Source organism: Podarcis gaigeae (assembly GCF_964106915.1).
Source record: "Podarcis gaigeae genome assembly, chromosome: Z".
In the NCBI taxonomy this organism is placed as follows: Eukaryota; Metazoa; Chordata; class Lepidosauria; order Squamata; family Lacertidae; genus Podarcis; species Podarcis gaigeae.
Window position 1 is genome coordinate 30821040 of NC_139691.1, and position 25757 is coordinate 30846796.

Genomic DNA, 25757 nt, shown 5'->3' on the forward strand with positions numbered 1-25757 from the left:
TATGCCTGGCAAAAGGTTTAAATTAAATGAAGAACAAGCAGGACTGCAGCTGAAGTATTCATTATTGTTACTGAGTATTGTGTTTATAGTTATTTATTTGTAATATTTATTCTAGCGAAGTAACAGTGCAATGCATTTAATAATTTCATATTAGGTGCCCTTTTGAGAATTAATCTTTTAATGCTGTTTCTTCAGATGGTTGTGACAATGTAAACTGTGCATGGTTTGTATGAATTATTAAAAATTAATGAAGGAAAAATTAAAAATAAAGAAAAAAGATTAATATAGCACTTAATAATAAAAAACCCTTTAAGCGGTTTACATAAAATTATATAAAATATTCATACAGATATAATCAACAGACCTAAAAAAAAGAGTAGATTTAAGAAAACTAACACAATATAGATAAAACAAACCATTTAAAAAACTAGTGTACATAATAAAATTACAGGTCTAAGTTGGTTTTCCTAAACCAGAAAGATTTTTAGCTGGAATCAGAAGCACTACAACCAAGGGAACTGGCTCTTATTAATAGGCTGGGAGTGTCAGAGAATAGATAATGCCACACAATCAGTTGAGAATAAATCAGAACCTGATAGTGATAATAGGATCCTAACTCTTACTGACATCCTCAAGCCTCCACCCAGGGCCGGCTCAACATGAGGCGAATTGATGTAACTGCCTCAGGTGGAATCATCCGCTAGAGGCAGCTGCAACAGCTCCCTGACTATTTCTTCTGAGCTCACTGGCACAAGACAGAGCTCAGTGTGCCATGGGGCCTGCCCTATATGCTGATAACAGACCTGTTGCCCTCAAGTGTGGTTGGCATAAGGTTACCAGATTTTTTTTCAATGAATCTGGGGACACTTTTCAACTTCAGCAGGAATGATAGGTTTTAGTCAGGGGACTGATTTGTAAATCCGGGGACTGTCCCCGGGAAACGGGGGCGTCTGGTAACCTTAGGTTGGCAACACTATCACGTTACCTGAAATCCAATTAAACTGCACGTCAGGTCAGATACTTTGCCTTTTGCTTCAAGCAGCAAGGCTCTTAGGAGGGTCCTGCTCCACCTTTCCCTATGACCTGCCTCTTAGAAAATCTTGCTAGCTCTGACGTTTTGCCAAAGTGTTTATACCATAGTTCCTAAGTACTCATTGTGGATGCCCTTCTCATTTCTTAGGAGGAGAGGAGGTGTCTTTATAAAGGAAATGGGAATTGAGAGCACTGTGGGGTTGTCATCTGTAGAGATCAGGGGAACCTCAGGACTGGGGGTGACTTTCTAGGCATTGTCTGGCCCTTGGAATACACCTTGATGGTCTCCTTTCACCCCTACACACACATGTGCACACACGTTTTCACCTGGCTGGAATGTGTCCCTGTGTTCTGATAATGCTTCTTGCTTGTCTAGATGGAGGAGATAGGTATGTGCTGGTAGAAGCTAGCCTACTGGACAAAGGTAAAAATTATATTTGCTGTTCCGCCCACTTTTTCCTTTGGCTGCCCTTGCCATCAGCGCGAGAACCTCAAAAGGACTCATTCCAGACAAGCAAAAGCACTTGAGAAAAGCGTGGATCAGGGCCAGTGAGAGGCGTGGCTTGCAGAGAGGGCATGATCTAGGGAGAGACCCGAGGAAAGGCTTGGCACTGAATTTCTCTACTCCTGAGCTACATCAGCTGCCTTTAGGCCTGTGGATCCTAGGCAGTTTGCCATTACAGTGGATCCTTGGTTCCAGAATGGCTTGGTTGGCAAACAAATTTTGCAAATGTTTTTCAGAAGCTGAACGTCCGACACGGCTTCTGCTTGAGTGCAGGAATCTCTTGCTACCAATCGGAAGCTGGGCCTTGGTTTTCAAACAGTTTTGGGAGTCGAACGGACTCCTGGAATGGGTTAAGTTCGAGAACCAAGGTACCACAGTATATGTGCATACAGACAAGCCAGGCTTGTGGTTGAAGAGTCTGTTGCCCCAACTGCACTATACATTTAAAGCGCTGTGATACTACTTTAAACAGTCATGGTTCTCCCCCCCCCCAAAAAAAAAGAATCCTGGGAACTGTAGTTTGTTAAGGGTGCTGAGAGTTTATAGGAGTTCCCTGCTCCCTTCACAGAGCTGCAATTCACTATCAGTTTTCCCATTGAGCTCTGGGAATTGTACCCAACTGAGGAAAATGGCAGGAGTCTCCTAACAATTCACAACACCTTTAGCTAACTACAGTGCCCAGGATTCTTTGAGGGAAGCCATGTCAATTTAAAACTGTATGATACTCCTTTAAATGCACAGTGCAGATTGGGCCTGTATTTGTGTGTACGCACACCTGCTTCCTGCCACCCAAAGAAGATTGCAAGATTGATGATTGTGCGAACTGGCTCCAAAGCTGTGGGTGAAGCCTCAGTGGTATGCAGCTAAGCACCATGTCATTATACCATTGGTCATCCCTCAACAGTAATTCACTTTAGTTTGTTAAAGTCAAGAGGAGACAGCGGCCTGGCGTTCCCACAAGATGTGGTAAGGAGAGAGTCCGAGCATTAGCGTGAAGACCTATTTTATGAGGGTTGCTATGGTGACCAGGTTCTAGTTATCTGCTTAAACAACTTCATGTATGATTAATGTTAATTACCCATTTTGCATGGTTGACTCCCCACCCCCACCCCGCTGCTGAATTGGCCTGCTGTTGCCTTTGATCTGGTTAGTAATACAATGTGGTTCAATAGTTAGACAAGTGATCAGTTTGCCAATGCTGAGAGGAGACAGAATCGGGTTGCAGAGAGGTCATAGTTTCTTTATCTTCCTAAACACTCAGAAGGTCACGTAGAGTTTAACTGCATTTGGTAGGGTGGAAATGTGCGCAGTAAGGCCCAAGTGAAGAGAATAATGTTCTGAGGTCAAAATGCAGATAAAGAACTTGTAGAATGAGGAGTAATGTGTGTGTGCATGTACATGTGTACTCCTTTTGCAGGGATAAAGCTCCAAAGAATATTTCAAATGCTCATTGCGTCACATCCTCTTCCTTGCATTCCATTTGGATATACTTATGAACCAAACCTATTGAAACTGGCCTCCAATGGTCGCTAAATTTGAATTGTAGGTCTCTTTGAGCCCCAGCTCCCAGATTGAGCTATCATCATTCATGTGAACAGGAATTTCTGGATTTTCAAATTTGAGAATCAATGAAAAGTAATTTATGGGAGTAAATACTTTCCTGCTTGGGTCAAAGAAATCAAGTCAATGGAAAAGTATTTGAATACACTGCACTTAATTAATTTATGGACTTTGCTGCTGTAAGTTGATAGGTCACATCCACAATATTCATTTAAATCATATTTACACCAGTTTAGCAATCATGGCTTGCCTCAAGGAATCATGGGAACTGTGGTTTCACCCTCACAGAGCTGGAGATCCTAGCATCCTTAACAAATTACAGTTCCTAGGGGAGTCATATGGCCATGTCGCTTAAATATGATTTAAATGTGCAGTGTGAGTAATTCATGAACAGGGCTTCTTCCTGAGATGTATTTCCCTCCCCAGATGTAATATGGAGATGATCATTGTGGATTTTCTTATAGAGTTTACGGACAATCTCTCTGCTAATTATGAGAAACATTTTGAATATTTTGGGGGTGGGATGGGGAAGTGCTTTATAAGCAATTGTTGTAAAGCAGGCATAGGCAAACTCGGCCCTCCAGATCTTTTGGGACTACAATTCCCATCATCTGTGACCACTGGGGATGATGGGAGTTGTAGTCCCAAAACATCTTGAGGGCCGAGTTTGCCTATGCCTGTTGTAAAGCAGCACACGCCTGCCTCTTAAGAAATTACCTTGATACCCTGCAAATGCCTGAGAGGAAGAGAAGGATCCTACGGCTCAATCAATACCCTGGTTGAGATGAATGAATTTTATATAGCTAATGGAAACACCACCTGAAGCTGTCTTAGAGATTTTTGCTTAAGTGTGTTGTGGACTTGACGGTGTCTGATGTGCGAGAATTTGCCAAACCAAACAATCATAGGAAACTGCCTTATGTTGTATCAGACCACTGGTTACTCTATCTCACTATTGTCTACACTGACTGATAGCAGCTTTCCTGGGTTTCAGGCCTGGGTCTCTCCCAGCCCTACCTGGAGCTGCTGGGGATTGAAGATGGGACCTTCTACACGTAAAACAGAAGCTCAGCACTGGGCTATGACCCTTCCTCTTATAAAAGGTTCCTGCGATCAACAAGTAATTTACTAATCAGAGTCCCTAGGATAGAGGATAGGGTGGAAACCTGCCCAAATCAGTAGAGATTGCCAAATTGTCTGGCATTAATTCATAAGTAGCAAGTGTCAAAAATGAGATAGCTACCAGTATTTTTTATTTTTTTTAACTTAACGGAAAATATATTGGCTCCCTCATTTATCACCTTTTGTAGCAAACATACTTTGGAATGTGTCATATCTCATTGACATCCAGAGATTCAATGCTTTCCCTTCTCATCTAGATAACTGCCAAGCCCACAAAGTTTATAGGGAGGCTGCTGAGTTAATGTTGCTGGGTGATAATCCACTTCAGTTTCAGAAACATGAAGTACTGCTGAGATATATTTCCAGTTGGTTTATTCTCAGCACTCAGGGGGATAGGATACTATTTCAGTTTCTCTAATGAAGGCCAGAAAATGAAAGGCAGAGCATCAGGTTAAATTATGCCTAAATGAAGGGCTAGACCCCCAGAGGAAATCAAGCTTCTGCGGGACAGTATCCCTCCATTAATCCTACAAAATGCTACATCTAATGTTAATTCTTTAAAGCTGAACTGTTGAAGGATCTGCAGATCCACCTAGTGCTTTAAACAGTGATCATTTCAGCATTAACATTTCATGCTCATAGGGAGTTTTTGCTACTCAAGCAGTTGCATTGGTGCAATTTAATAGTATGCATCATGCACAATGCAAGTGGTTGGCCTGGCAGGACGTGAGCCTTGATGTGTTTTGTATATACTATCACTTTGCTACCCCTTTTCTTTTGTGGTCCATTGGCAGTATGTTGCCATTGGGATGCAATCCTTTGCAGTATCTAATAATGACAACTTCATTGCTGAAGCTCTCTCCTACTAAGGTAGGTATATGATGTTGCCTCAGCAAATGACTGAAGCTGTGTCCTGCTGAGGTAGAAAGATGTTGTTCCAGCAGGGAGCCGAAGCAACTGAAACATTGTGGGCTAACGTGACCTGTACTGTGACTGGCTCTACCGCCCTAAAGGAGCTAGTTGGGTTGTTAAAAGACAGTTAACCCAGTTAATTTCTGTTGCACCAAGAATGATTTGTGTGCTCCCTCTTCCTGTTGTATCTCTTGTACACCTTAATTTAATACGTCCTGATTTGCTAATCCACAGTTTCTCATGATGTCCAAATCAGCTGCAATCTCTATGAACCAGGATACCAAAATATAGTTTGATTCTAGCCTGGTTTGTAAGGTAAAGGTAAAGGTACCCCTGCCCGTACGGGCCAGTCTTGACAGACTCTGGGGTTGTGTGCCCATCTCACTCAAGAGGCCAGGGGCCAGCGCTGTCCGGAGACACTTCCGGGTCACGTGGCCAGCGTGACAAAGCTGCTCTGGCGAGCCAGAGCCGCACACGGAAACGCTGTTTACCTTCCCGCTGGTAAGCGGTCCCTATTTATCTACTTGCACCCGGAGGTGCTTTCGAACTGCTAGGTTGGCAGGCGCTGGGACCGAGCAGCGGGAGCGCACCCCACCGCAGGGATTCGAACCGCCGACCTTTCGATCGGCAAGTCCTAGGCGCTGAGGCTTTAACCCACAGCGCCACCTGCGTCCCTAGCCTGGTTTGTAGGGGATGCTAAATTTTGGTTTGGATGTCACAGGAAACTATGAATTAAAAGATTAAAAAGATGGCTCACAAGGGGAGGAGAGAGAGTATGGACACATGACTTATCCAAAGTCCAACAAATCATTACTTCTGAACTTGACCCCATGTGGAGGGGGACACATGTGCTTACTCTGTTGTCACAGTTCAAGTCGGTTTATGATCTGACCCATTGTCTTTCAGCCTACTCCTCCCTCCCTAGAAAGAAAGATGAAATATTATTTTATATTGCTGAGCATAAATAATCTAGTAATTAAGCAAAACACAAACACAAGCAACCTTAATAATCACTAGCAAGCAATCACCATTCAATTAAAGAATAATTACATGGCTATTTGTACCCTGCAAAACAAGGCATTACTAAAATCAGTAACACAATCAATATTTTCACTGCAACAGGATGTGGTAGTGATGGACCTTTCAACCTGTGCTGATTAAATTGCCATCAATTGTTTCCTAGTTAAATCCCCACATGTTTATTTGTCTTGATTAATATGTAAATTTACATCTGATTCTAGTAACTTTAAAAGTAGAGCCTTGGCCTCCATCAGGAAGGCTATGTTTTCAGCCATTTGCATGCAAACTGCTTCTAAAAGTTTGTCTTTAAGTTTGCAAAAACAGCAGTTTTAGACTATCACATGACAGTATATTCTCGTATCATTTTGGCCACATTGGACTTTCTGTGAAGTTCACTTTCCCCTCCTGTAAGGTATATGCCTACATGGCTCAATTTCACACTAAACCATGGTTTGTGCAGCCATATTTTTAGAACCTAAAACCATACTATTGGCTTCCAAATGTACTGGCATTTTTGACACAGTTTTGACGTGCTTGTGAAGTTTCTATTTCTTCTTTATTTGTGCTGCTCAGCAAGTCATAATATAGAGCTGCTTATTCACTTCAGTCTTCTCTGGGGTTCATGTGGTTTCTGCAGAGGTGGAACTACTATGGTTTGTCAATTCACCCACTGCACCAAACCATGGTTTGCACTCCTTCAAAGCATGGTTTCCCATTTTGTTTCACTGGTCAATTGTAAGTCATGTTTCAGATCAATCTCTTCCTTAGCCATGGCTTGCACTGATGGTTGAAGTGAGCTCCTGTAAATCCAGAGGGGTAGGACCTGTTACTGCCACCTTTTCTCCCCCACTCATAGTGCTTAACTGTTTGCTCCCTCTCACACAGAAGTGGATGGTAGAACACAGATGTCATATACAGCAGTGTGCATAGGGTACCATAATGGGGTAAAACCTGCCTTCCTCAAGAGATGCTGGAGTTATGTGGGAAGGGGGCTATTGCTCTTACAGGGTCCTCATAGTTAAGACTGCTGAAAGGAGAAGACCAGTGGAATACCTGTGCCCCCCCCTGAAGTGGTTGAACTCTAAGTCCCATCAGACCTAGAGACAGGATCAGTAGTCATTGTTGATGGGAGCTGTGGCCCAATACAATCTGGCTCAAGTTTCTTTCTGCCGCTCTGTTTGTTCCATTGTGGTGATACCCAGCTTATCACTTCCTTATGATCCAATACTTAAGGTGCTTAGTTAGTGTGCATTGATGGCTTTGTGTAAAATTGCACACTTAGTAAGTATGATGTTGCAGTGATGTGAAAAACAAGTTATCTTGTCATTCAGTTGCTGCTGCACAAGAGCAGGTCTCCAAAGCCTGAGGACTGTTGTACAATAAAATGTATTGATCTATATACAGCAAAGTTTTTTATTGTGTTTTGCTGAGTTGTATTGCATAGGACTCCCCAGAGTATATTTTAAAAATGCACTGACTATGGGACTTAAAAATTAATCTAGATAAAAAGGACAAGGTTTATAGGCCTAAAGTAGTAAACTCAAGAATGATTTTAGGCTGTGATATGTGTGTGTGTACCTGAGATCTAGACAGATGTATAATAAAACAAATATTATGCACACTCTTTGTGGAAGTATGAATACAGTAATGGCACCTCTGTGCAATAGTACCAGAGATTTCTGACATTTAACCACTTGAGTGTGTCTCCTTTTGATAAAGAGCTTTGCTACTGCAAGCTTGATGGAGTGAAATGTAACTTTCGTTTCTTTGCGAACAAGGGAAATCATTTTTGAGAGAAATGGTTCTTGCTATGAACCTCTCATTCATTGTTGCTGGTTGGCTGTATAACACAAAGTTTGTCAAAAGCTTCTTTACTCATCTGGATGGAATGGATTTCTCTCTAGGAAATAAGAGGAGGGGGAATGTCCAATTCGTGTTCTGTTTAGTGAGTACTAAAGGCTCCAGGTGCTTTTGTACATGAATATTTCACTCACTGAGAAGTTGCAATGTGGGATTTGTGGTTTTATATATAATTTAACAATTAGGCTACAATCCTATTCACACTTATCTGGGATTTAGCTCCATTGAGCTCAGTGAAGCTTCTGGGTGTACATGCATAAGCTCTTAATAATTCTGCCAGGTGCATATTTGGTTCACAGTTGATCTGAGGAAAGCTTGCGTTCCAAGTGTCTGCCTGTTTGGGTGGCAGGTCTAATTGGAAATCTAGCTTGATGACCTAAGTCTACTTTTTTAGTATCACTTGCCCTGCATATCACAATTACTGGCCAGGTTACAGTCCTTGTGTCCCATTTATTTGTGCCTCTGGAACACAACCAGTGTTCTCTGTCTGGCAGCACAAGGACCGTTGGAGTAGTGGGTGGAAGAATTTAAAGGCTGCACAACAAAGGAATCCAGTGCAACAGCTGTGCTAGCAGAAGCTTTTTGTGCAAGAGACTATTCTTGCTACGCAATCCATCGCGCAACCACCTTTGGTAGTGGACTTGCATTTCCCCTTATGCAACAAGTATACTGCTAAGTGACTTCAACTTAGTGCTTCATTGGATACAGCCCCTTCCCTTGTTGTTACATGCTTGGGTTGAAGAACTTTTCTCATCCTGAGAGCCATATTCCCTCATAGGGAACCATTTAGGGGAAGTGCACCAGAGGTAGTCCAGAGGTAGAGGCAAAAGTGGGCAAATTGATGCACGTGCTAAAGTCAGAGCTTTCTACATACACACATAGGTCCCTTCCTCTAGGCATCATCATTATATTCATAGTTCAAGGGCATACAGCTAGGCAACAGCAGATGAGGGTGCAAAGGAAGGCTGGTGAGGGGGTGTGACATGGTGAGAAGGATGGTGCCCTGGGGCGGGTGTGTGACCCAGGGAGAGTCCCAAAAGCCAGATACATAGGGCTGGAGGTCCTGAGGTTCTCCACTTCTGTTATACACAATATATTATATTTGTTTAATTTTAAACCTTGAACTTCAGTTGAGAAGTCCCATTGCTTGTATAACAGGAATGCTTGAAGTGGGTTGTTCTGTTAGGGGTGGGGATTCCTGGAGTGTATTCAGATCTGCTCTGTCCTTCTCCCCTATTTTAAAGACAATATAGGGGCTGGTGCAGCATAACCATGTAGTCTCATTCATGGACAAGAAGCACCTAACCTTTTGTTTCTGTGAGTAAGAGATAGAGAGAGGCACCACTTTCCTTCTTTTACATTGTATATTAATATTCTTAGCCACAATTTATAAATGGCTTAATCCAGGTTGAAAAATGTGATAATTTTGATAAGCTAGATTGGAGTTGTTACTTGAGCCCATTGCACAGCATTCAGAAGCACCAATCAGTTGATGAAGGAGGGAAACCTAAAAGATAAACTGCTGTGGTCGCTCTTGGAATGTGCTATGCTATACTGTAGTACAATATGCTTAAAAATGTTTCAGGAGGCCCATGAAAGCAGCACAGGTTTCATTCAGCTAGGATACTGAGCTTGGACATGAGTCATCTAACCTGGTGAGTCTTATTGAGACCTGGTTAGATGAGAAGAGTGAACCAGGCATGATCCACCTGGGTACCTGGGCACAAGCATAGGTGATGGTTGCGGGGAGAGAGTTGGCTTTATACATAGAATTCTACCTTCTCCACCAGGAAACCAATTCATCTGGGAGCCTGGAGCTGCTCTTCAACACAATGTGTCGGCTCAAGCCTTGAGTTTTCTGGGGGATACCCCGCTTGTGGCCCTGCCAGTCTGTTCTGCAGTGACAGGACCTTATCTGTCATAGCACCCTATTTGTAGAACTCACTTTCCTTGAAGAAGTGACTATTCCCATTCCTGTGTCATCTGAAGTCACATCTTTTCCTTCTTGCCTCTGTGACAACAATTAATATTTTACTGATTGCGGTATTTAACTTGTTCTGTTGTACTGAATGTTTTGATAATTGAAATATTTTTGCTTGTGAGGTTTGTTTGGTTTGTTTGTTTTTGTTTTTAGTTTATTAATGGATTGTGATCATTGTGTTTTGTTTGAATGTGTTGTAAAGCACCCCTGGGATATTTTGGGATAAAGCTAGCAATTAAATCAATAACGGCTGGGTTGCAATTAAATTAAAAGTTGGCTAGCAATTAAATTAATAATGACATGGATCAGAATCTAGAATGCCATCCAGTCACACCCTGAAACAAGGGTGCATGACTAAGAACATCCCTTTTCTCACCAAAGGTATTGAAGAACCATGGTTATCATGTTTAATCATGAGAGCTGGTGCAATGTGGTGACGAGATTTGTTTGCTTTGATCCTCATTGCCTGGGGAACGTTGGGCTGAGAGTTAGCAACTGTCTCAAGGTCACACACTGTAAATTTTGTGGCTAAATGGGGGTCTGAATCCTGCTCTCACCTGTCAAATCCTCATTCAGCTTAGCAAGGCAGTTGCTGCATCTCAGCCCACCCTTCCTCACAGGGTTCTTATGAGGGTGAATCAGAGGAGCCACATACTGCCCTAAACCTTTTGAAAAAAGAGTGAAATCAAAATTTTGTAGATAGATGAGATTAGAACACTGGGTCATCTAGTAAAGTTGAATATTTGCTCTCTGAAATGGAATGCCACATTCCTAACCCCTATCCCCCGTGCAGACCATCCAAGTGTCCCCATTTTCCAGATTTACAGAAGTTGTCCCAGTTTCTGATTTGATCCTGGAATGTCCTGCTTTCCCTTAGGATGTCCGTATTTTCTCTGGGAAAATGTTGGACGGTATGGTAGGATGTCCCCATTTTCATCGGAGAAATGTTTGCGGGGTATAGATTTATCCGACCCGCCCCCCAAGCCATCTGAAGGCAGCCCTGTATAGGGAAGTTAAAAAAAAAAAGTTTAATGTTTTATATATGTTGGAAGCTGTCCAGAGTGGCTGGGGCAACTCAGTCAGATAGTAAAATTATTATTATGGAATAGAATTTCCCTGTTTTCATTGGAGAAATGTTGGAGGGTATGTCAAAGTTCAGAAAAGCAGATCACCCCCAACACTTGTTTAAGGGCCACTGGCAGAATCGGGTACCGAAAGAGTTAAGGCTGTAGGAGCTGGTTTTGAATACAGCCAAGGCCTCTATGCTATTCACTACCTTAAAAAATCAATGCAGAGTGCATTACTATGCAAATCCTTTTGACAAAAGAGCTCTGAAAAGTTCATTTTCACTTTTGTTTCAACAGTTCACGACCAGGAAGACCCCCCAAGCGCTCTCTGGGGGTTGCAATACAAGAGAACACGCGCCTACTGCCCCACGGAGTACCAGGCCTCTTATCACCAGGACTTATCTCCCCAACAGGTAATAAAATCCATTGGATGATAGGCTCTGTCTCTCCCTACTGCACAGCAGTTGAAATAAACTAATATTGATCTAACTGCCTTGTCCTTCAGGGCTTTTCAAGCTTTACCAGAGGTTACGCTATTGAATTTTTTGAGCATTCATGAAAAACCCCGTGTGGTGTTGCTTTGCTGACTAAAACCTAATGGATTTGCGATTTAGTTCTTCATTAATCGTAATTTCCTTAAAGGGAAAGTGCCATTAGATACTTGGCTATATGATACGGGCGGAGGCAGAGGTAGGATGCTGATCCTCATATGGCCTCATAGGCTGCATGAATACCTTCTCTTAAATGTAGTGGGGTAGGCGAAATTATTCTTTCTCTTGCTCTGTCGAAACACATGGAAACCAAAAGTCCACTGCTGGATTACCAAATAGGCAGAGTAGGCACCGGCCTTTTAAATAATATTGGTTTGGTCTTGAAATAAAATTACTATCAAGCTTTCTTAGTTCAAAGGCTATCCCACTTGAGCGTGTACACGAGAAACCTCCAGAAACTAAGCTTTCTGTGAGTTGGTGTGTTGCAAGTTCTTGCCAACTCTGGATTCTAATAGAATATTTGTGAGTACTAGGAGATAATTTGCAAGGGGGGGAGGGGAGAAAGATTTTGACTGCCACAGGGTTAATCTGGTGCTGCAACCATGATCAAAGAGGACCTTCATGCATGGTGATAGCTGTGGGTAACACCATTAATGTTTCCTGTGGCAGACCATGCAAGATGTAGAGATCATACACATGTGTACATAATGCCTTTGAACATCTGGGTAGGCAGTGCTAGGAGAGCTATCACAGAGGTGGGTAACAGGATCCAGCCATGGGCTAAGTTTGACCCATTTTCGACAATGACAGGCGACCCGTTTTTGCAGTCCTGGTTTGAAATCAAACTATGAAGGCAAGCACATTGCTTGGAAAGCCCCGACAAATGGCTGATCATTTGATTGGGTCTTGCAGTGTGCTGTGCATGCAGTGCTTCACAAGGCCTGACAGTCAGCTGATTATTGGTGCTTGTAGGGCAGGATACACAGGGCACTGTAAGATCCAGTGATCAGCTGACATCAGGTAGGGGACAGGCCAGCAGGGCTTAGCCAAAATGCCCTTCCATTAAAGGTAAAGGGACCCCTGACCATTAGGTCCAGTTGTGACCGACTCTGGGGTTGTGGCGCTCATCTCGCTTTATTGGCTGAGGGAGCCGGCGTACAGCTTCCGGGCCATGTGGCCAGCATGAGTAAGCCGCCTCTGGCAAACCAGAGCAGCGTATGGAAACACCGTTTACCTTCCCGCCAGAGCGGTACCTATTTATCTACTTGCACTTTGACGTGCTTTCGAACTGCTAGGTTGGCAGGAGCAGGGACTGAGCAACGGGAGCTCACCCCGTCGCGGGGATTTGAATCGCTGACCTTCTGATCGGCAAGTTCTAGGCTCTGTGGTTTAACCCACAGTGTCACCCGCGTCCCTTGCCCTTCCATTAGCTGGCCGCTAATTAATTAGGTCCTTGGTCTGGGGGTTCCCCACCACTGGGTATCATGTACAAGAGGGCATAGACTTCTTCTCTGTTGCTGCAGAGGGCATGCCTGCATCTACAGGATGGTAGATTTCATTTGAATATTATGAGATACCTCAGCCCCCATTATGTACTTTGTGTTTAAAACAGCATCATACCAGTTCAAGCAGTTGTGACTTCCTTACAAAAAATCCTAAGAACTGTTGTTTGCTACGGGTGCTGAGAATTGTCAGGAGTCCCCTATTCCCCTCAGAGAGCTACAATTCCCAGAGGGATTGGTTCTTTTTTAACCACTCTGAAAGCTGTAGCTCTGTGAGAGAAACATCAGTGTAGCTCAGGGATTTCCCACAGTTGTAATGTACGGTGTTGTTCGAAGGCAAAGCAAAGGACCTAATACCACAATGTATACCAGTGCCATTATTGTGACTCAGATAAAATGTTGTGAGCCTGCTTTTGGGCACCCCAAAAGTCTTCTTCAGACTTCGAGTTTTGGACAAATGCATATCCATCTCAACTTTTACTGGAAGTTACCGTTTGGTCAAACTCTCCCTGAGTAGTTTAGATTGATGTTTGAAGATCTCAGGTTTTTGTCTGCAAGGAGTTGTGGTAGGTTTGTGTACCATTCCAACATACAACAACCCTGCCCCCCCGGATGTAGTATGAAGTTGTATAGTCCAGGATCTTGTGATGATTGGTATGTTTGGACTTAAGTAAAGCTTGAAAGAGAAATGGGATACCAACATTTTGCCCTGCTTAGAGATCCCACCCCTACTGAGTGATCTGGCTAGCCCCTGTAGACAGAATGTTGAACTATTGGAAGAATTGGACTGACTCAGTTTGACCATTCTCCTTATAAGCTGGGAACATTGGCAGATGTGAAAGAAATGCAAAATCACTTCCAATATGCGTTTATTAAAAGGGCAGAAATCGGAACTGTTTGACAAAGATATTTCACAACTGCCATGTAATGACTGCTTTAAATTACCACATGGCTGGCTGCTAATTAAAGGTGCAGGAACACACACACACACACACACAGCTATGGGAAACACTAGCGTTAATGCTGATGTTTATTGCAACAAATGCATGAAACATGGGCATCATATGCATGCTCACCTTTAAACATCTAAGTGTATGCATCAGGGAGGCAGGATTTGGTCAGTATCCCCAAACATATGCTACGTGCCCCAAAGTGGAGACAATTAAAAGCAGCAGCTTCATGTGGCATGCGAGACATACCATTTTAGCCATCTATATGATACAAAATGTGAAGCAAACTGTACTCCTTTAAAACGACTGTTTCACCCACTGTCTGTGGAGACTTGTTCTCGGTGACAAAAATTCTGCTGTGAATTACTTTGATGTTTGTGGCTAATAAATTAATATGATTAAGTTAATGAGCAGCACAAATGTTGCCAAACTCCACAAAGTCCATCTTTTGATTCCTGCTCTCTACATTTGCAGTCCTGCCTTTCCCCCTGTGGTGAGAGGATTGTTGCTTCCTACGCACTGTCACTGTGATAAATGGCAGATCCCACAGTACCCTGTGTTCCATCTGGTGTGCCCTCAAACTAATCCAAAATGAGAAGTATTTTATACAGATCGCACGCTCATGAGTGATGCCTTGCAGGGATCATAGGAAGATCTGATTGTTTTTAGTTTTAAACTTTCCTCTGATAACAAAGTTGTTCAAGAATAGTATCTAGGTCTGCAAGCTGTAATAGTTAAATTGATCAACTGAAGCTAAATTGGAGTGGGCAAATTTTTGATCTGTGGGGCTGCGAGTTAAGGGAATTCACAAGGTATGTTGATTGTGTTGCAGCACCTGAAAATACTGCCTTTCTCCCAAGTTTTTAAATATCTCTTTTCTCTCAAGACTTCTGTCTCTTTCTTTTTCTCTCTCTCACCCTCTCCTGTCCCACCTTCCTTAAACATTTTGTTCCTTTCTTTAAATATCAAACCTGTGGATTTGTTCTTTTTAACATATTTATTGCAAAACTCCTAATCCTTGAGGTGATGGTTGCTGCTGTTTTTACTTTTAATGTAATTACTGAATAGCTTGTCATAGTGGTTGCTGCTGCTGCTGCTGCTGCTATTACTTAAGACCCCATGTCATCCATGATGTTACCTGCATGGTGGTAGGTAGCGGGGAGGCTGATTGCATAAGCTGAAACTGATCCCACAACACATCACAAACTATGGTACTGCATGCTTCGTTTGGAACTACAACCTCAGAGTCAAGGTCACCCGAAATCAAGCAGCTTTATCCTCAAAGTATATAGCCACTTGGACACAGCTCCGTAGGCTGCTTCCCTACGGTGGGAGGCAGTAACCTCCAGCCCATCTAAAATAACTCTGCTGGCTGACCACTAGAGGATGCAATGCAAGCTGTGAAATGATCATTCTTTGCAGCCTGCATTGCCTCATGGTAGGTATGATTATGCACGCTAACCAGTGTTTGGTTGGCTTCTGAGCAAGACATGTACAAGTTGTGCTAGAGTCTCTGTCCAGCATTTTTCAGAGCCTTAAGCTCCCCAGAATACAGTGTTGGAGTGAATGCTTTGGAATCATGTCAACTGCTTAGCAAAACCAGGGCTTTGACAGATCATCAGCTTTCTCTGCAGTAAGATACCCCAGAGTCAGAGAAATACCTAAAGGACAAATAAAAACAGTAATGTTCCCCATAGCTTCTGCGTCCCAGAGCAACCACTGCCTCAAAGACTTGGTTGACACTTGGCATTAGATTTGTGGGGACTGATGCACTTAAGACAGGGTGATATTAAAATTCATTTTGAAAGCATGACAATTGTATTAGTAGTGTTTCATATTATGGAAGAAGATGTGGAAGTTATAGTTTGCTCATTTTTTTATTTATTGTATTTCCAAGGCAGTAGCACTCCTGCTAGTTTGTGGTCTGTTATTGCATTGGGATGTGGGCTCAAGGATTGCCTTGGTATCTAGCCTAGAAGCTAAAAGAGAGTCATGTTTTATCATAAAAAATGTTAAGTGGTAATGGCAGCTCTTAGAATAACTTGACTGATAGTGATACCCCCTTTAGTCCATACAATTGAGAGGAACAAAGTAGGCGTTTATTTGCTTTTGACATAAGAAAAGCAAGCCATCACGCTTTTTAAGATGTACAGAATCCCAAATTAGATAAATATTTGCTTTACAGCATAGCATTTAATGTTATGTTTGCCATAATTTGCTGCTATTTTGACAGGCCACAAATAAGAAGTTAGTCTAGCACTCCATAAAAATGCAATAAATTAGATACTACTTCCCCGGGAAATAATTATTCCACGTATTTATGAATTGTGCGGGGATCTGCAGTTTGTATCAGAGCTATTCATTTTCTCAGTCAGACTTAAGTAACCAAAAGATGGAGGTGGTGGGTTGTTGTTTTTTTGAATGGGTGGTGGGTTTTGCATCATCCAGATTTTTGTGCATACAGTGGTACCTCTAGTTACGAACTTAATTCATTCTGGAGGTCCGTTCTTAACCTGAAACTGTTCTTAACTAGATGTGTGCTTTCGCTAATGGGGCCTCTTGCTGCAGCTGTGCTGCTGGCAAACAATTTCCATTCTCATCCTGGGGCAAAGTTCTCAACTCGAGGTAACTTTTCCAGGTTAGCGGAGTTTGTAACCTGAGGCATTTGTAACTCGAGGTACCACTGGTATTAGAAATGACTCTGAAATCTTGTTCATGGGATAGGATTTTAGAGACCCCAGAGCAAGAATTGGAGGCCATTTTCAGTCCAAGGGCCACATTCTCTTCTAGGTAACCTTCTGGGGGCCACATGCCTGTGGTAGGCGGAGCCAGAGGAAAATGTGGAGAGAGCAAATAACAGAGCAATTAACCTTTCTATAGTAGGCTAGTTTCTAGAGGTACTCACATGCCCTTCTCTATCCTTCATCCAGGCTAGCAAGGAGGATTATCAGAATTCATGAACGCATACCAGCTAGGCAAAAACATTCAAGGGAAGGTGCAAAGGAGGGCTTTGGGAGATTTGCTCTGGGAGATGGGGTGTGACTGGTAAGGGGTGTTTGGCATGGAGAGGGTCCTGAGAGCCAGATAGAGAGACCTAAGATCTCCCATACCTGGCAGGACTCCTAATCTACTTGTAGGCTCCCTTAGTTTTCTACATTTCCACGTTAAAGCCACTTTTGCCTTCCTTGAACACACCTCCTCATATGTAGTGGAGGTTGGTCCATTAGAGGAAATGGGGCACTGTCCCAACAACATCAGCCTACCTCAACCAGTCCCCTCCTGCCTGCCTTCTTATTTGCAACCAGTCCATTGGCTGACTGGCTGTCAGCGTCCTCCTCCTTAGTCTCTGTGCCTTGCAAGACACAAGGGCAGCACTGGGCACAAAAATAAGATGCAGGTTGTGATATGTGCCTATTAATATCAGTCGCATAAATAAAAGCTGTTATCAAAATATTATATTGCAAACAGGGTTTAAAAAATTATAATGAATTAACAATTATGAAAATACATCTCGGAGAAACAGACTAGGAAAGAGAGAACAACCTCTTCTGAAAGAACTAGACGATAACCTTTCTGGAATTCTTTAGCATGTTGAAAGAGTATTTTTGCACTGACTTATTAAATTAGGCAAGGTCACCTTTTCATTTTATTAACAGATTAGGTTTGCCAGATCGTGGACTTTGATTCTGAAAAAACATGGCTAAATTGTCCAGGAACCTATGTCAAATAGAAAATAGACTGAAACAATGTTGAATCAATTTGAGGTGGCTTAAACCTTTGGTGTTGTTGTTTTTACCAGAGGATGATTTGTTAAAGCATGGAGACAGTGCTTTAATGTGTGGTTATGTAATTCAAGGCTTGATTAGGTGGGCTTTTCAGATAATGATGGAAAACAGAAAAATAGTTTTGAGCAAGCCTCTTTTCTCATACTGACTACTACCTCCAAAAGCAGAGAGTAATATACATCAATAATAAGCCACGTATGGATGCCTATGAAGCCAAAATGTCATCATTCATAAGAGGGAGGTATCATCAGGTTTGGAGGAACCCCAAGATTTGTAGGAATAGGGAAGCCCAGACAGCCCAGTGAGGACCAAAGCTGCTCAGTTGCCATAAAATGCTGAAGACCTGTTGAGAGCGAGCAAGAGATGTACAGTGGTACCTCGGGTTAAGTACTTAATTTGTTCCGGAGGTCTGTTCTTAACCTGAAACTGTTCTTAACGTGAAGCACCACTTTAGCTAATGGGGCCTCCTGCTGCCGCCGCGCCACTGGAGCCCGATTTCTGTTCTTATCCTGAAGCAAAGTTCTTAACCTGAAGCACTATTTCTGGGTTAGTGGAGTGTGTAACCTGAAGCATATGTAACCTGAAGCATATGTAACCCAAGGTACCACTGTACATCATTGGCCACCTCTGGCAGTGTTAAATCTATGCCCCGTTGCTCATTATTTTCATGGTTAAATAGTCTCAATGAATAATAATAATAATAATAATAATAATAGTTTATTCTTTATACCCTGCCCATCTGGCTGGGTTTCCCTAGCTACTCTGGGCAGCTCACAACAGAATTAATGATAATAATAATAAAAAGGTGATAAAACATCAGATATTAAAAACTTCCATAAATAACCTGCCTTTCTTCAACTTTCTTCAATTCACATGATAGCACACATAGTTTCAGGTTGTGCTTATGTAACTATTTTTGATATGATTCTTAATGTTCTTTTATATGCCAATGGTTATTACTGTTTCCGAAGGGACTCACGGCAAAGGCAGTGGCACTGACAAGTAATATAAACACATAAACCATTAACAGTGTTTTGTCTAAATAAAAGGTTTTTCATACATTACTAAAATTAAATCATTATCACATAGTAGCATATGAGCACCAACAGATTCTCAGCTGTAGCTAAACAATCTGACTCTTAAATTGGGTCTTGTTGGATCTAGCTGTGTCTTCTCCACCTCAGCCTCTTCAAATAAGTGCCAGAAAGATAATTGCTAGTCCTTATAAAAACAAAACAACAACAACCCATAAAATAATATAAAGGAGGCAGAGTACTGGCAGAGTTACCCATTCTATCCAGCGTTCTTTCCCATCCTTCTTGCCAGATCTCTTGTACAAGTTGAAGGGATCTGTTCTGAGCCCCTTAGTAAATGGACAACTTTTCTCTCTTGTCACCATTTTCCTTATTTTCATGAAATAATCTTTTGAATGTTATTGAGAAGAGGTGCTGTTGCAGCAAGCAGCTAGTCCAGATGAGGAAGGGCCATAGCTTAGTGGTAGACTTCCTGTCTTGCACGCAGGAAGTCTCCAATATCCCCAGGTTGGGTTGGAAGAGTCTCCAATCCTTACTCATATCCTGGAGAGCTGCTGCCAGCCAGTGCAGACATTACTGAGCTAGATGGGCCAATGGTCTGACTCGGGCTACAGCTGCGATCGATCCCCTCTAGTTCAGTTCCTCCAGACTGTGACCATCTAAACCAACCTTAAGAGAGCAAAATGCAGTAACTGTCTTCCAGAGAGATGGTTCATATAGTGGTAAAGAAGCTGTTTCTAATATGCGGGAATGGGCTGCGTTCCACTATCATTTACATCTCAATAGTTCTGCACACATATGCAGCAAAGGTTCCTTTTTTGCAATGCATCGCACACCCTCGGTGCTCAGCCGAGTGCAATTGACTTGGCCTCGGCAATCATGGAGCAGGTGACTCGATTATGCTGAAATCAGGCAGAAAATGTCCTCTTCTGGCTACTCAAGTGAATCAGTCAAATTATCAAGTGGCAAAACCAATCTTAGGCCTTGGGCCATTGAAGCTGCCACTTCCTATAAGTCAAGCCTGCATTTTAGTGTGAAATTGTTTTCTTTCTTTTCTTTAAAAACAAAACAAACCCACTTTCATTTATTATGCTTATTTCAGCTAATCTGTTTAGCAAATATGAATTCATCACCCCCCAGGAGTCACTTCAGATGTACAATCTTCTCTGGAAGCTGTACTGAAATATCAGAGGGCCTGTCACTGCCAATTTAGTGAGTGTCCAATCTGGGGATGACCTAAATAGGGAGAACAGAATTTCAGCGGTTTGTTTTTGGTTTGGTTCATCTTAGGGCTTTATTTTATTTTATTTTATTTTATTTTATTTTATTTTATTTTATTTTATTTTATTTTATTTTATTTTATTTTATTTTATTTTATTTTATTTTATTTGCAAAAGGCTAAAAAACAGAGAGAGGAGATAAGGGGTGAAAATGGTATAATTCCGAGAGGGGGTATACGACAACTCATATTTTATTTATACACAGCTCAATTCTAACAATGCCTACTCAGAAGTAAGTCCGATTGAATTCAGTGAGGCTTACTCCCAGGTAAGTGGGGTTAGGATCGCCAGCCTTATTCAGTTGTCGGCATCTGTATAGTGCTTTCTAGTCAGTGAACTCAAAGCAGCTTGTCGTTTAAATTAATGGCATGCTATCTCATAGATGGGAATCGAAAAGGGAAAAAAATAAATGTGTGGAACGATTATGAGGAAAAAGGAACAAAGTGAAGTCTCAGTACCTAAAGAATGATGCATCATTGTGGTGACAGCCCACGTGAATAGGTGAGGAGCCCAATGGCAGTTGGTCATGTCACACCCAGGCCAATGGAGGGGGCTCACTGTCCGTTCTTTGTCCATGATGTAATCATCTCAATGGTTCTTCACACAAGTGGAATAGCTGCTGTGGTTGGCAGTTCTGGGAGGGTGGGAGCAAAACAGCCGCTGGTCCCAGCTAAACACATAGTCTAGGTGCTGCTATTTCACTTGTAACCAGGTGGAGAGGGGAAGCCGAATGCCATGCTACTAGAGCAAGCCTTGCTGTCTCAGCTGCCCCTCTGATGTGGCCAGGTTGAAAGGCTGCTGGTGGAGGGAGGCAGTTCTCACTTTGAAGAACCTTTCTGCTATTAATGGTGGGCTTTTAAGGACTTGTCCTCATGCCTGTAATGTTCATAGTGATGTAGTTACAGATAGGTAGCCGTGTTGGTCTGCCATAGTCAGAACAAAAAAATTCCTTCCAGTAGCACTTTAAAGACCAACTAAGTTAGTTCTTGGTATGAGCTTTCGTGTGCATGCACACTTCTTCAGATACCAACTACCAACTAGAATTGAGCTGTGTATCTGACTACCATAGTGATGTAGTCAGGGGAGGGAAAGGAATCAGGCATCTGCAGTGGCTGAGTGATTTACACTTGCAGTGGATCCTAAGCCTAGGATTTAAGGGGGTTTCAGCAAGCCAAGGGAGGTAACTGCAGGGAAACCAACCAGACCAGCAAAGAACTATCTTAACCAAAGATATTCATAGGTCATGTGATACTCTCTGACCCATTAACATACTTCAAGTTTAGACTTGCCACAGCCTTGTCCTCTTACCCCAGCTTAACACAAGCTCACCGTGACAGTTTCTGATGAAGGATGATGGTGGTGGGGGTAGGAATCCAACAAGATCTGGAAGACACTACATTGAGGATAGAGGAAAGTTTCAGAAAGGTGAAAAAGGAGGCTGATAGGTTTCAGCTGCTGCACAACAGAACCCAGTGGAAGAGGCCTTTGCTCCTGGTTCAACCAGGAGGGTGTGTCTCTCAAAGCCCCCCATTTCCACTAAACACTTGTTAATCCCATGGCTCTGAGAAGCAAAGGTTGCTGTTGTTGACGTGGGCCAGCCATTGCTCTGAAAGAGCTGGTGTACCTGAAACAGTAATCGTGGCTTCCCACTCTATTATTAAATTAACTGCATAGGGATTGCTCCCCCTCCCCATTTCCTCCTGTGAGTTGATGCATAAATGACATAATTTACCCTCCAATAAATCTAACATCAGATCAGGCCATGGCGCAGTGTACACATACCCAGCAGTCCCATGACAGATTATTTTTGATTGCTTCAGGAGTTTACAACAGCTTGAAACCATTCAAATTTAAAGACATCATTGAAATTTTACAGTGTTCCTAACTCATGCAACAAGCAGACATAGGCCAGCCAGAGGTTTTCTGGAACAGTAGGAGCTGTGGTGTCATTCAGGAGAAGGCGTCTGGATCTGTGAGTGTCAACAATTCCAGATTCTCCTCTAGCAAACCTCAAATTATGTAGTTGGAATACAGTATTCAAATGGGATCTATAAACAGTATGTACTTACTGCTCAGAACCACTCTCAGTAGAATAACATTAATAGGGTATCAAAGTCTTACGTTCCAGCTATGCTTTTTCAGCCTGGAGTGGCAAAGTGGCCAACTGCAGGGCATTGAGTGTATAGAGCAGGTCTTGAATAGTAGAATAGCTTACAAGTGGGAACTGCAGCAAACTGCTGCCATATATTAATTTATTTAACAAAATTTATATACCGGGTGATTGCAAAACAGCAAGCTCTATGCTGTTTACCACAATATAAAATAAAACATTAAAATTACCAGTAAAAAAATAGTTCAACCAGGTATTTAAAACTATTAAAAAGAAAATTAAAATCAACACTAGCTAAAAAAAAGAGAAATAAAACACCTGTAGCTTCTATATGTCTGGGCAGGCATTCTTAAGCCAAAACATTTAAGCAGGGGCCACATACTGGTGGTATTTCTGAATCTGTATATTGGCTTTGACACAAAGAGTTCTTACTAGAGCTGTGTGCAAGTGGCTTCCCAGAATTCTCCACCCTACCTGTGGAAATGGAGGATAAAGCCATCAATGGGTACTAGCTGAGCCATTGGCTGAGGTGCACCTCCATGGCTGAGCTGTGCCTCCATGGTCAGGGGTAGTATTGCTTCTGAATATCAGTTGTTAGAAGCCATAGCAGGGGAGAGTGCTCTTTTGCTCAGGTCCTGCTTAAGAGTTTCCCACAAGCATCTGGTTGGCCAGTGTGAGACCAGGGTGCTGGACTAGATGAGTCATTGGTCTGATCCAGTAGGTTCTTCTTATGCTATTGTGCTGGAGAAACTGGGAAGAGTCATGCTGGTGGTGGAGGAACGTTTTGCCAAAGTTCTTCAGCAGGCAGATAACTTATCCAACCGTTTATTGGAGGTAGGGCTCACCATTAGTAGTGACAGTGGCATAACTTCTTTTGTCTCCTTTTTGATGGTATATTTTGGTTGTTTCCCACAGCAAGTGGGAGTAGCAGCAACTTTGTTGGCAACCTGACTGCCATTTTGCATCCTGCACCAGAACATAGTGTCACCCCAGGGTAATGTGGTGGTGGTGGGCAATGACAACTTATACTAAAAAATGTTGGAAAATATTCAGGGAAAACTCTGCAAAGTGGCCTTACTTTTTTAAAGGGGTGGTGGTAGAAGAAAGGGAAAATCTCAGAAGCTTTCTAAGAAAGAAAGAAAAAAAGTTTTCTGAGAAATTCAGCTCAGCGCTAGAACTTCCCACCATATACCTTATGGGTGGGAAGGCTCTCTAGTCATCTATGAATGAACAAATCGTCCTCCTGCAGGGCCTTCCAGATCTGAAATGCCCACCTCTTCTTGTTCTATCTGTATATATGGACAAAATGACATAAAAGACAGTGTTCCCATTCAATATTATGTAAAGGCTTTTAACAGTGTTTTTCTTTCCAGATATAAGAACTTTGTTTTTCCCTGATGAAAGCCACATAAAGTTTGCAGAGCTCAAGACCCTTCAAATACAAGGTGTTTACTCCTATTTATATCTTGTGTCACATACATCCCCCCACCCCGGAACATAACTTTGCATACATATATTTTGTAAAAAAAGCATGTGTGTTTGTATTCCTGCATACTCATATGATTTCTGTCTGATACCCTTGAATTATTCTAACTTGCAACCACTTGAATGGTGAAAGCTTTGGTGTAGCTGACTTGGCAATCAGTTAAGATGTAAATGGAAAGAAATACTTCTTATACACAATACATCATTAACTTACTGAGGGTTTTTGTTTAAGCATAGCTGTGTTGGTGCATCTAAGAAATTTCAAAACCCATAGGTGGGCAATAACTTTATATTGACCGACCAACTAGAATATCCCAAAATAGTGAACAAGTTCCTCCAGAGCCTCTTAGCTGGCTGGAGTTTAAGCAAAGCAACAGGAGGGATGTGAAGCTGGTATTGTTGAAGCTACAAAATATATATGAATTCATAGTCTTAAGGGGGAGTGTAATAGGAGCTAGACTTACTTGGGCTAAGTTTTTCTAGCTGCTGTGCATGTACCTGAAGATTTGGTGATGGCAGCTAGCTTAAGTATCCAGGTGGGCCATGTCTGTATTGCTCTGTTAATGCCATGGACTGACTTAGGTAGGTTCACACATATGGAGGGCACAAGTAGCCAGCAAGTGGCGCAAGCAACTTGGAAGGTTGAGGCAGCCCTAGAGAGGAGCAGGAGGCCCCATAGATCCAGTTATGACGTAACCATTGTAAGCTGTCTTATATCAAGTCAGGCCATTGACGCATCTAGCTCAGCATATGTTGACTGGCAGTAGCTTTCCAAGGTTTCAAACTGGAGTCTTTTGCAGCCCTACTGAGACATGAAGGCTGACCCATGCATCAAAAACAGGTGCTTTTCCTTTGAGCTATGGTTCTTCTGAATGTAGAAAGCTGCCTTATACCACTAGTTCATCTAGCTCAGTGTTGTCTACTCTGTGCCCTATTGAGAGTAGTTCAGGATTATAGACCTGAGTATTTCCTAGCATCTAAAAGGTATGGCTCCGTTTACCCTCTGTTCAACAACTTATGTGGGAATTGAACATAGGACCTCTTGAACCGAAAGGGAGAATTGTGCCACCGACTAGGCCAGGAAGCCAGATATTTAGTTATCTGCCTCTGAAAGCGCATTAAAATCTCTCTGGGTGTATGCTGCAGTGTGCTCTAGAACAGCATTCTCCATGCTCTTCGATATTGATTTATGTCCACTTGCTGAGCATATTGGCAGCCACTGATTTGGAAGCAGATGTTTAATTCAAGAAGTGGAACAGCTGATGTAGAAATTACTTGTGTGCCGTGGGTCTTCAAACATCATGCAGCGTTGAGCACACTAAGATCCCTAAGCCAAGCTCAGAATTGCTCCCAGCACTGAATTGGAGAAACCCACTTAGTGATATAGTTCCATCCGTGTAGTTTTAGCAGCCACAGAACCCCAGAGTGGAATGAATGCACATACAATGTGCAAGGCCTAATGGTGGGTTCATGGTCTGAAGCCAAGGCGCCCCCCCCCCCGGTGCCCTTTTTTTGTTCAGGAAGCACACTTTGGGATCATGCATCCTTTGACTAGATGTTGACAGCGCATGTAGCACTATTACTTGTGAATGCAACCCTTCCTTCTGACCCATGAGATTTGCACTATAAAGAAACTGAGAATAAATCTATTGTTTAGGTTCCAGATGTGGCCATGTTGCATCTGGGCAAAGTCATCTGTGCACCTGTAGCCTAAAAACTTTCTGCATGTTCCAGCATAAATGCTTAAGTAATACCACAACCTATTTCCTAACGACTTCAAAGGAAGCATGGCCATGCTCAGACTGAAAACATGAATTCTTTGTATTTCTTAAGCATTGTGTATATTAAATGCAATGAGCAATGGGTGGATTTGGGTTCAATATTATGTGTAACCAAAGCCAAGGGACACATCTCATGTGTGCACTGTGCAGGAATTGTCAAACATGCACAATGTATGCTTTCAGCTTAAGTCTAGCATTTGGTTGATTTCTTTTTAGTACTTCTATCATCTTGTAATTTCCTCCAGAGAAAAGAAAAGAGCAATTTGTACCTTTATGAAGG

At 42.4% G+C, this 25757-nt stretch overlaps 1 protein-coding gene across 10 annotated transcripts in view; it reads left to right on the forward strand.

The window, feature by feature from the left end:
* Nucleotides 1-25757, forward strand: part of DACH2 (dachshund family transcription factor 2) — a 324778-nt gene that overhangs the window by 160159 nt on the left and 138862 nt on the right. For 6 of the 10 annotated variants that reach the window (XM_083722213.1, XM_083722204.1, XM_083722206.1 and 3 more), the window contains exons 2-3: nt 11357-11472; nt 23585-23656. In XM_083722213.1, the coding sequence (XP_083578339.1) occupies nt 11357-11472; nt 23585-23656 (188 nt within the window). Of the gene's footprint in view, nt 1-2480; nt 2504-11356; nt 11473-23584; nt 23657-25757 lie in introns of those variants that run through there. The other 4 variants (XM_083722211.1, XM_083722207.1, XM_083722210.1 and 1 more) reach the window with 2 other exon arrangements.